At 54.9% G+C, this 10560-nt stretch overlaps 3 protein-coding genes across 3 annotated transcripts; 2 read left to right on the top strand and 1 right to left on the bottom strand.

Moving 5' to 3' along the window:
• Positions 1-4356: 4356 nt before the first annotated feature.
• Positions 4357-6285, top strand: SPBR_08282 (Amino-acid permease INDA1; the record flags this gene model as incomplete). The annotated part of the gene is made up of 3 exons (XM_040766520.1): positions 4357-4683; positions 4753-4923; positions 5020-6285. The coding sequence occupies 3 exons, from the start codon at positions 4357-4359 to the stop codon at positions 6283-6285; spliced, it is 1764 nt and encodes a 587-aa protein (XP_040614421.1).
• Positions 6286-7621: 1336 nt separating this feature from the next.
• On the top strand, positions 7622-8995 carry SPBR_08461 (uncharacterized protein; the record flags this gene model as incomplete). Its single annotated transcript, XM_040766699.1, has 1 exon — positions 7622-8995. The coding sequence occupies one exon, from the start codon at positions 7622-7624 to the stop codon at positions 8993-8995; it is 1374 nt and encodes a 457-aa protein (XP_040614420.1).
• A 687-nt stretch (positions 8996-9682) lies between these two features.
• Positions 9683-10450, bottom strand: SPBR_08662 (GINS complex subunit 3; the record flags this gene model as incomplete). The annotated part of the gene is made up of 2 exons (XM_040766900.1): positions 9683-10336; positions 10409-10450. 2 exons carry the CDS (start codon positions 10448-10450, stop codon positions 9683-9685), a joined length of 696 nt encoding a protein of 231 aa, XP_040614419.1.
• Between the last annotated feature and the right edge of the window lie 110 nt (positions 10451-10560).

Raw genomic sequence — 10560 nt, 5'->3', positions numbered from 1 at the left:
GGGAGGCTGTCAAGCCTGGGAAAGACAATTCCAAAGGATGCCAAATGGGGCATGCCATCAACCGCAACCGAAAGTGATCTTTGACGGGCCTGGTATCAAGAGGAAACGGTACGGTATGGCCGCCTTCCAATTGACCTGTTCGTAAAGCCCTAGAGAGAGAAAAACACGCGACGAACGACTGTTCTGCCATAACGCGGCGAAACCAACTTTGCACTTTACCTTTACGCACAACACTGTCATGTGCATTTGTCCATCGAACTCGTGATTCTTGCGTTTTTCGTCCCTTTTATCTCGTAGTTATCTCTACAGAGGCTGGTTTTGCCACACTTGTCAGGTGTGATTGATCCTTGGCGCCGTACTTTTGAATCAATTTTCGTCGCAACCCTGATGGCAGCACTTCAGACAATCCATTGTACCCGGCTTTTCGTAACAAGAGGCTCTCGGTTGGTACCTTTGCTATCGTTGATCGTTTGGTTCGTCCTGTAAACGAGGTGTTATCAGACGATCTTCTGGTCGGCCTTTTGCGCCCACCACGGTGCTCACTTCGGCCATGCCATTGACAAGAAAGGACAGTGCTCGTCTTGCCGGGAAGAGCGATAGCAGTTGACTCTCAACTTTAACGTCCTAGACGCGATGTTTTTCATTTTCATTTTGCCCCAACGCTGGCCCTTTACAACGAAAGGCACCAAGTTCAGACTCGTCTTTTGGTTTTTTTGTGCGAGGATCTGACGACAGTCCACATTCTTGGGGGAGGGAAATTGAAGTCTGAGGGCGGAAAAGCAATATACCAAGGATAACCTGCGCAGCAGACGACAAAGTCCGAGTCTCTAAACGGGCCTTTTCTGCTTGGCTGGTTGTTCTGTTCTGGGGCCCAGTCAGAAAGCGAATTGACGGTTCCAGAACCAGACGCACAGACAAGCAACGAGAAAGAAGCAAAAAAAAAGTACAATAACACTTTCGAGGCACGGAGCCTTCATGGAGCGGAGTTGGTCTCCCTTGCAATGACACCTTCCCCGATTCTGTCTAGTGAGATCACGGGAGTGTATTTCATACTCCGATGTAAACCAACTTCCGCTTGGAGTTTTTCTGCTGCAATGAAGAGAAGACTCCCGACTCCCTTTGAATCCCGTCTCTCATCAAAATCTACGGGGTAATCCTTTCTGCGGACTGGCCAACTGTTCCGTTCAAATCCCTCGCGCATAACCAGCCGTCTTACTTGCCAACCGTTGCCTCAGCTGACGGGGACTGCATATCCGTATTACCCAGGCGTCAGCCGGAAAGTGCCTCTTTCCGCCATGCTGGATGTTATCTTCACCTTCTTCTTCTCTCGTATCACCTCGGTAGGCCTTCGCGGGCGCGAAGGCACCGGCTGTTGTAGAAGTAGAGTTTGTTCGAATGCCCCATTGTCGCAGTCGCAGTCGCGGCCACGTCGCCGCTGCTTTGTCGCCCTTGGTCCTTCTAGAAACCTTCGGTCGGGCCCGCCAACCTTCTGAGCTTCTCTTGTTTTACAGCGTGGCGCTGCGTGCATCGTGGGCATGCAGGGTCACGCTGAGGTTGTCTGGCAGTCTGGTTGCCATGATGGCATCAGGTGTTGCCCAAACTTGGCTCACAGTAGGACTGCACGATGAACCAAGGAATCGGCGACCTTCCAGGTATCTTAAGACACATTTTCAGGCCAGGCGATCGACGTATTTGCCCCTATCAAAGCCCAGTGGCGTCGTTGCGAAGAGAATGAGCCCGCGGCGATGATATCCCGATTGGGAATAAGATCGGCGGCGCTGTAGACGCTTGTACAATGTACACTGTGTCCACGGCTGTATGAACTTTAATGTCCCCTAGAATGGCAGTGCAGGTACAGGCTAACGTACGTCGTCGCACAGTGGGAAATGTGTTGGCACGGAGGCACGTTACCTTTGAGTGGGGCCCACTCTATCCTATCGCCACTTCCTTGCCGACCATAAGGTACAGAATAGTCGGAAAGACAATTTAGCGCGGCGCCTCGTCCTCTCGACTTGCTCTGTGCTGAATGGGTCCATATGGCTCTTGGCCCTTGTTTTAGGAGAACCGCGAGAAGATAACTCGGCCACGCCAAGGACCTACAAGCATTCCTCTTACACTGCTAGCGGATTGCCTTTGGAGGAAGTTTGCTATTTTGCTGGCCGCCAAAACTGCCTTCCTCACGTCCACGGTTGACAACTGTATTTGCTTTTGAGGTCAAACCGCTTGCGGATTGTTCGATTTCGTCGGTCGCGCCTTCCTCATGAACATGTCGGAATCGACGAAGATGCACAGAATAGGAAATAATCGTAACTGCACGCAAACTGCCTCTCCGGGTTTTAAGGAAGGCGCAAGGTGCAACAGCATCCACAATTAATTGGCACCGCTTGATGTTTTGACCAAAATTGTATTGTCACGATATTTCTGATGTGCTACGTCCAGAGTCAGCGCCCTACTCACGCGCTGTTCCGTCGTTCAGCACCCCCATTTCCCCCGAAAACCACGCCCGTCTGCCGACCACCAGCCGTGACCCTGCCTGCCTCGACAATTTTGGCCTTCATACGCTCTAAAGCGTCTCATTTTGGCTCGCTTGTATCTCGTAAGTGCATTCATCCTCTTTTCCTGCGTTGAATCGCCCATCCCTAACACTGCATCGGATGGACTCTTGGCCGAGATTACAGCCCATGTTGAAGCCACTGCTACGTAGGTGCACTCGACATATGCGATGTATGTTGTTGGGCTTCCTCGTGCGTTCTTTTCTTTCCATGCATGCTTCCATTAAATCTTTCAAGGACGATCTTGCCTCATCAATGGGGCTACTGGTGACCGACATTAAGCAAGGAAGCCCAGGTTGCTGAGGTCGAACCGGGGCGCGGTTGTCGATCATTCTCACGACACGGTTTGGCTGACAGGCTGCTTTCTCGAATCACACCCTCCCACGCACGTCTCCCGAGCACATCAGTCAACAAGACCTAGACCAAGACAGAAAAAGAAAAAGAGCGCCTACCTCGCTCACGTGCGCGCACCCTAGACAAGAAGACGCCATACGCAGCCAGGACAGGTTCCTTCACCATACAGACGCTTGGTCATTTGGACAGGGCCGTTTTGACTCCGCTGTTGGACGCTTTTCGAGCCTTTCTCCGTGGTCAGATACTCAAGAAAACGATTCACTTTCGACTTTATTTTGTTCGCGTTCAAGTGCCGTCCCGCTGCTCGTTGGAGCCGTCCCAGTCTCTCCGCATTTTTCCCCGTTCACAAGGCATCCCGTCGACAACAAGCACACAAAAGTAATATCTGTTACCCCATCAAATTGTTTAAAGAAGGCAAAATCACTTTCACGTCCCTGTCCCATCCGGACCTCAAACAATCCCTTTAAACTTCTAGGCAGGTCGACGAGCTGCAAACGCGCCCAAGAACCCACCGGCGCGGCAACGGGTCCCACGTCCCTCGCCATCTCCTTTTGCTTCGGCCCATCATCCCCCCCCCCCCCCCCCCACCCTGGCAGCTCGAGCCAGTCGAGCCCATCGTTCTTCATCTTCTTCCCATCCTTCTAGACGAAAAATCCACTCCACTCACAAACGACACCGGTGCGCCTCACAAAGCTTGCCCCGGATTTGCCTCTTGCTCCGACTCGGTTGACTTTTTGTGTTTGTATTTCGTACCCTGCCCGCGGCTCTTTTTTTTCGCCTCTGGCCTTGAACCATTTCGTCCTTGCCCCCTTCTGTTGGAGCTATCGCTTTCTTCCTCTTGTCGACTTGCGACCCTTGTCACTGTTTTGTCGTTTCCCTGCATACGAACCCCCCCTTCAAGTTCGTTGTCCGCTCTTGGCGTTCTGTCATATTATCTAACGAACGACGTGCTCCACACAGAGGACTTTCCTCTCCGTGTCGTCTGTTTATCTCTCTCTCCTCACCTGTTCCCTTTTTGCTCACAAAGAACGCCCGGTCTTGCTCGTTGAGAGGTCGGATGCTTTCAGTCTTTCTTCTTCTCTTACCACCCTGATTTCCCTCCCACCCTCAGTTCACCAGAGACTCCACACCTCCCTTCTTATATCGCTGCTGCTGCTTTGCCAAACAGTGTTGCAGAGGCGGCGTGGCCGATCCTTACTTTCTTCACCTCACCTCTGTCGTCCTGGGCGGGTCCCCTTGTTCATCAGCTTGCTTTTGGTTCTCGCGTCTGTCTCTCGAGTAACTCACTTATTTGAACCCCTTCCCGTCCCCTTCCCCTCTGATCGTCCGTTCCCTTTGCGTCTTCTCTTCTTCACCTCTCCACTTGTCTTCTCCCTCTTTCAACCATTCTCTCCTTCTCAACGTGTTTCCTTCCTTTTCCTGAGAACCGAGAGCAACACATTTTTTCAGAATGTCTGACAAAGAGGAGCTCGGCTCCGCCAACGGCGGTGGCCTTAAGGAAGCCCCCAATTACGACCTCAGCCAGCGCCACAGCAATGTCGTTGGCACCATCAACAACGAGTCTGTTCTCCCGGAAGGAGTCGCTGCTACCCCCGGCGAGGAGTCTCTGCGCGTTCGCTTAGGCCTCAGCACCAAGTCCTTCCACAAGCGCCACTACGGCCCCGGCATCGTCGAGCTGGATCGCCGGATGAAGCCCCGTCATCTGAACATGATTGCCATTGGCGGTTCCATTGGTGCTGGTTTCTTCGTTGGCTCCGGCAGTGCTCTGCACAATGGTGTAAGTTTGGCAGTCGGGCAAGCCGTTTGTGTGTAAAAAACGCGTCGTTTTAACAAAACCCTCGCTCAGGGCCCCGGCTTCCTTCTCATCGACTTTCTGATCATCGGCGTCATGATGTTCAACGTCGTCTACGCTCTTGGTGAACTCGCTGTCATGTATCCGGTTTCTGGTGGTTTCTATACCTACTCGGCTCGCTTCATTGACCCAACCTGGGGTTTCGCCATGGGCTGGAACTACGTCGTAAGTAAAACGAAAACGCGGCCAACGGTGTTGTGGTCCTGGTGAGGTCCTGGTGAGGTCCTAGCCAGACTTGTCTGCTAACACGACCCAATTTAGATGCAATGGGCTGCCGTCTTGCCTCTCGAATTGACAGTATGCAGTTTAACAATCGCCTATTGGAATCCAGACATCAACCATGCGGCCTGGATATCCTTGTTCCTTGGCCTCATCATCATAATCAACATTTTCGGCACACTAGGCTACGCCGAGGAAGAGTTCTGGGCCTCTGTTCTCAAGTTGTCGGCGACTGTCATCTTCATGATCATTGCCTTTGTTCTCGTCTTGGGTGGTGGCCCGTCCAGCGGCCAATACAACCACTACTGGGGTGCTCGCCTGTGGTACGACCCTGGCGCATTCCAAAATGGTTTCCGCGGTTTCTGCAGCGTCTTCGTCACGGCTGCTTTCTCTTTCTCTGGCACGGAGCTGGTCGGTCTCGCTGCCGCTGAGGCTCACAACCCCGTCAAGGCCCTGCCCAGCGCCATCAAGCAGGTCTTCTGGCGTATCACCCTCTTTTACATCCTCGGTCTCTTCTTTGTCGGTCTCCTGGTCAGCTCCACCGACGACCGTCTGCTCGGTGCCAACCCGTACGCCGATATCAACGCCTCGCCCTTTGTGCTCGTCGGCAAGTATGCCGGTCTTACGGGATTCGACGATTTCATGAACGTCATCATCCTCGTCTCTGTGCTGTCCATCGGTGTCGCGTCTGTCTACGGTGGCTCGCGTACCCTCACTGCTCTTGCCCAGCAGGGCTACGCGCCCCGTATTTTCACCTACATTGACCGCTCCGGCCGCCCGCTGTTCTCGGTCATTGCCCTCATCATGTTCGGCTTCCTTGCCTATATCTCGCTCGCTGCTGCCGGCTCCACCGTGTTCGATTGGCTGTTGGCCCTGTCGGGCCTGGCTGCTCTTTTCACCTGGGGCTCCATCTGCCTGGCTCACATCCGCTTCCGCAAAGCCTGGAAGTACCATGGCCACACTCTGGATGAGATTCCGTTCAGGGCCATTGGCGGCGTCTACGGCTCGTACATCGGCCTGGCCCTTAACGTTATTGTGCTGATTGCCCAGCTGTTCACTGCCATCGCCCCCGTCGGCGGCGGTGTCAACGACGCCCAGGGCTTCTTCAAGTCCTTCCTTGCCTTCCCCTTGGTCATCGCCTTCTGGATCGGTGGCTATATCTGGAAGCGCCGCGGCTGGCTGCGCACGTCAGAGATAGACGTCGACTCTGGTCGCCGTGAGCTCGACTGGGACACGATCAACGAGTACCGTGCGTCGCTGGCCAAGATGGGTGCTGCCCGCCGCATGTTCCACACTGTCTTCTTGTAAAGAAGAAAGACGGCTGTGTTCGTTGATTGCAAGTGATAATTTTGCACTAGCACTTGCCGGATTCAACGTTGTTTATGACATTTTGATACAGTACTTTTCTGGCCATTATTGGGAGCATAATACAATGATACCACTACTGTTGTTGGCACGGATAGGTGGAAAGCGAGGAGGATTGTTCCGATTATCAGGATGTGCTCCGAGAATGCACACGTCGCAGTGAGGAGAGGGCGTGCGATGATTTACAACCGCATTATACCACATACCACAAATATCATTTTCACATGTTCCAGTACCAACGCCAAATTTTCTGTGCCGGGAATCTCGTCCACTATGTCGAGGGCCCATTTTGCCCCGGCCAGCCTTGTACAAGTAGACGTGACGTGACCAGCAGACTCGTCCACTGTACGTTGGATAGTAAGCTCAGAAACATGAATATGACAGACGTCATAGCTGTTGGTGGGGAGAAATATGGCAGCGTCACGAGCATTATTGAGCAATTGTTGCTGAGATGGGTGAGGCGTAATTGTACTGACGTCAGGACCACAGGCATTTGAATCAGCATGTTTTACCCTGCGGTTGCGCCCTGCCCCAGTTTCCTTCTGGATTAGGCATATTTCCGCAGAGTCAACCACGACCATGGGCCTGGCCAGACCCCTGCGCAATGAAAGTCGTCTGCACTCTGGCCACTAAAATGGGGCCGTGTTTCAGCGCTAACGCCCTATTTAGCACCCCTTACCCCTCTAAGCCGCCCCCCGCAAGACACCACGAATCAGACCCCGGCACGGGCTCCTCTATTACTCGCCTTCCGGGAGATAAGCGATAAACTTTCTCGCCCGACGAACATCCCACGTTTCCTCCTCTCACAACCTCCTTCAACGGCCGGCCATCTCTCCGTCGACAACCACGACATCCTTCCTTTACGAGGCATCGCCACGGCCTCGTCCATCGTGTCTCTCCCTCTTCGTCGTCTCTGTGCCCGGCAGGATCTCCTCGTCGGCACTCCGTTTCCCGTCGGCCACAAACCCCGACACTTTAGGCACCCGGTTGGACTACTCCCGGAGGCTCCGAGAGCCGGACCAGCAGGCCACCTACCATACACAGTATCTGCCTGACGTTTTTGTCACCTTATACCATCGAATTTCGTGAAAACTCAGATCGGGGGCTCGCCACTGTCCCATCAACAAACGAAAAATACACAAGGCTCTGCGCAAAGCCCAACGCAAATACCTGAAAACGTTGACCATCCCCTCCCACCGATCTACCTGCATCTTCTGGCCTTGCCAAACGTCAACGGTCGCACGCCGAGACTCTCAGCCCCGGCACGGCATCTCGAAGCATGACTGTAGATACGCGGGGTGCCAAGCGACGGCGTTTGCTGGCGAGCCAGGGCATCGCAGAACCGTCCGGAGGTGGCTCAGGGTCCTCGTCCTCCCACAGGGTGAAGTCCGAGACCATCGTGGCATGCCCATCTCTCCGACCGGCCAAGGACCATGTCAGTCTGGATACGGGCAAGGCGGTCGCTCGTTTCGATACGTTTCACCCGTTCCCGCGGTTGCCAGCGGAGCTACGTCTGCAAATATGGCGGGATGTCGCCCAGGACGCCACGGAGCCCTTCCACCCCCTCCGCGTGCGCGTCTACCGTGGCACAGAGCGTGTCTACCGATCTACCAACCGGCGTCTCTACTACGTGAGGCACGTCCCGCGGCTGGCCACGTTGCCGGACCTTGCGCTGGTCACGAGGAAGCGCCGCAGCCTGCTCTCGATCAGCCGCGAGTGCCGCCAGGAGATGAAGAAGCTGTGGGACTCCAAGGTCCAGCTGGAGCGCGGTAGGGTCCTGCGGTTCAGCTTCAAGTACGACGTGGTATACCTGGACATTGTGAACGCCGCCGTCATTGACGACATGCTCGAGCTCCGGCGCAAAGACGACCTGCCCGGGTTTGCGTCGGCGATTGGCCACGTCGGTTTCGACATGACGCCAAACGTGCCCCTCTGGATGATTACGAACCACGAGGACCTGGAGCCGCAGCTTCGCATGCTGCTGTGCTTCCCGCGGCTGCACACCATGTCGCTGGTTGCCTTTAGTGCCTTTGAGCCGGAGATCAACTGGCTGTCCACGGCCGATGCCAACTGGGTCTGGTCGCGGACACGCGGCCACCGTGTGTACCTGCGCGGCTTCCCCGCCTTGCCAGGCGTCACCTACGACGCCCTCAAAAGCACCGTCGGAAACCGGGCGCCGGCGCCTATGCACAAGCACGACTGTGCGATCTGCACGATCCACAAGTGCGTATACGTCAACGAGGTGCTCGGCGCCAGCCCCGCCCGCCAGGCACGGCTGCTGGCACGGTCTCAGCTCAGCCCCGGCGATTTGCAGTTCCTCCGGAATCTCAAGCACCATACCCTCATGGCGACAAAGCCGTACGTGGCGGGCCGGTTCCCCGCATACCACAGCGGCACGCTACGCTGGTGGAAGAACCTGCCTGTGATCCAGCCCCCGTCGTCCGACGATAATTCCGATGACGAAGAGGACGACTGGGAGCACAACAGTGACGACGACGACGACGAGGGGGACGATCCTATGGCCGACGGCACCATGGTGGGTGGCATGTTTGTCGGCGGCAACCAGGACGACGACAGCGACGACTTTGACGAGGACGGCCACCACTTTCACCATCACGGCGTCGATGCCGAGGACGCCAGCGATGCGGATTGATTCTCTTATTAATCGATGGGAGGGCTTGGTTGGTTTTTCTTTAGAATTGTGTGCTTTTTGTGTTTGCGGGGTTTTGACACGACTACGCTGCGTTTCCGGAGTTTTTATGTTTACCCTTTTGTTTTACTTTTGGACCACAATGATACCTTGGGAAAGGGCGGTACCCATGTTTCCTTTTTTTTTCCCTTTCTTTTATGTTCCTGTTTCAATTTGTTACAAGTATTCCTAACATGGGTTACGATCAAGGCGTTTGGTGGTTTCCTGACGATTTACATCTTCTACCATTCAGTTTTATCGGTGCGCTGTTTATCTCTAGAATTTGTTATCTTGTTTTGAAATGAAGTCGTTGAGTGCGCTGTATTATTAGTTTGTGTTTCTCAAAGCCCAAGGGCAAGTTGTCAGGTATTTTGTGTGTCAGAGATCCGTGGTATCAAAACTGTGCGGTGGTTTTCGTTTTGTGAAAGACTGGTCTGCATCTTCAATTCCAACTGTCATTGCTCTAGACAGCCTATGGCGTTCATTACGACGTGTACTACCAATCGCTTCCTATATGTATTCTCCCTAATCATATGCAATGCTGAATGTTCATAGCATGGTATCATAAAGACATTTCGATATGCTCCGCCATAGCGAATCACGCGTGCGTCGTAGATGTGCGCCCTGTGCCTTGCTCCTATCCCCGCCCGTCTAGTAGTTCCGCTTGACGTTGTCAACAAACTCGCGGCTCGCCTTGGCTCCATCGTGCGCCTGCCGGAACACCTGTCGCTCCCACTCGTCCAGGCTCCGCAAAAACTCTTGGCCCGCATAGCCAACACCCAGGTTGCTGCTCGTGTTGCCCGGGTCGTCTTTGCGGTCGGCCGAGTCGCCAACGGCATGGGTCAGCGAGCCACCTCGGCTCCCACTGCCACCACCACCGCTTCCAGCACCGCCCACCGCGCCGCCGGCCGACTGGCCACCCACTTTCCGCGCGTGCATGCCAATGTCATCCGTGCGTCCCACAAAGGCATCCCGCAGCACGGCCGCGAGGTCCGCGTCTTCAAATAGGTCGAGCATGCGCGTGGCCAGGGCGTAGAAATGGGCAGACTGGTCGCGCAGTGGGACGGTGCGGGGGTCGGCCTTGAGGGCCTGGACGACGTCGTGGCGAAGGGCGGGCGGGAGGTTGAGTGTCAGGAAGGGCTTGGCGTCTTCGGATGTGGAGGCGGCGGCATTGTTGGCGAGGGCCAGCATCTCGGCCAGCCAGAGGGGCAGCTGCAGGCGCGTGCCGGCTTTGAGCGTGTGGGAGGGGGTCTGGTCGAGGTAGCCGAGGCCGGGGACGTCAATCTGGAACTCGCATGGAATTTTCTGGAGAGAGAGGAATTGGTGAGCAGGTAGACGGGTGAGTAGATGTTGGAACCGGAACCAAACACAACGTACCTCTGCATCCGTGAGGATGTCGTCCACGTCATAGTACGACATTGTGAGAAGGGTGGCTGTCAATGGTGTCTGCTCTTCGTTTCCTACATGTCGCTATGATCCCAGTCCCAGGAGTCGTATATTGCCCCGGTTTCTGTTCGGATTATTCTCTG

The sequence above is a fragment of the Sporothrix brasiliensis genome, assembly GCF_000820605.1.
Source record: "Sporothrix brasiliensis 5110 chromosome Unknown Cont22, whole genome shotgun sequence".
Taxonomy (NCBI): Eukaryota; Fungi; Ascomycota; class Sordariomycetes; order Ophiostomatales; family Ophiostomataceae; genus Sporothrix; species Sporothrix brasiliensis.
The sequence above is the reverse complement of the archived record's forward strand: the minus strand, read 5'-3'. Positions and strand labels throughout refer to the sequence as shown.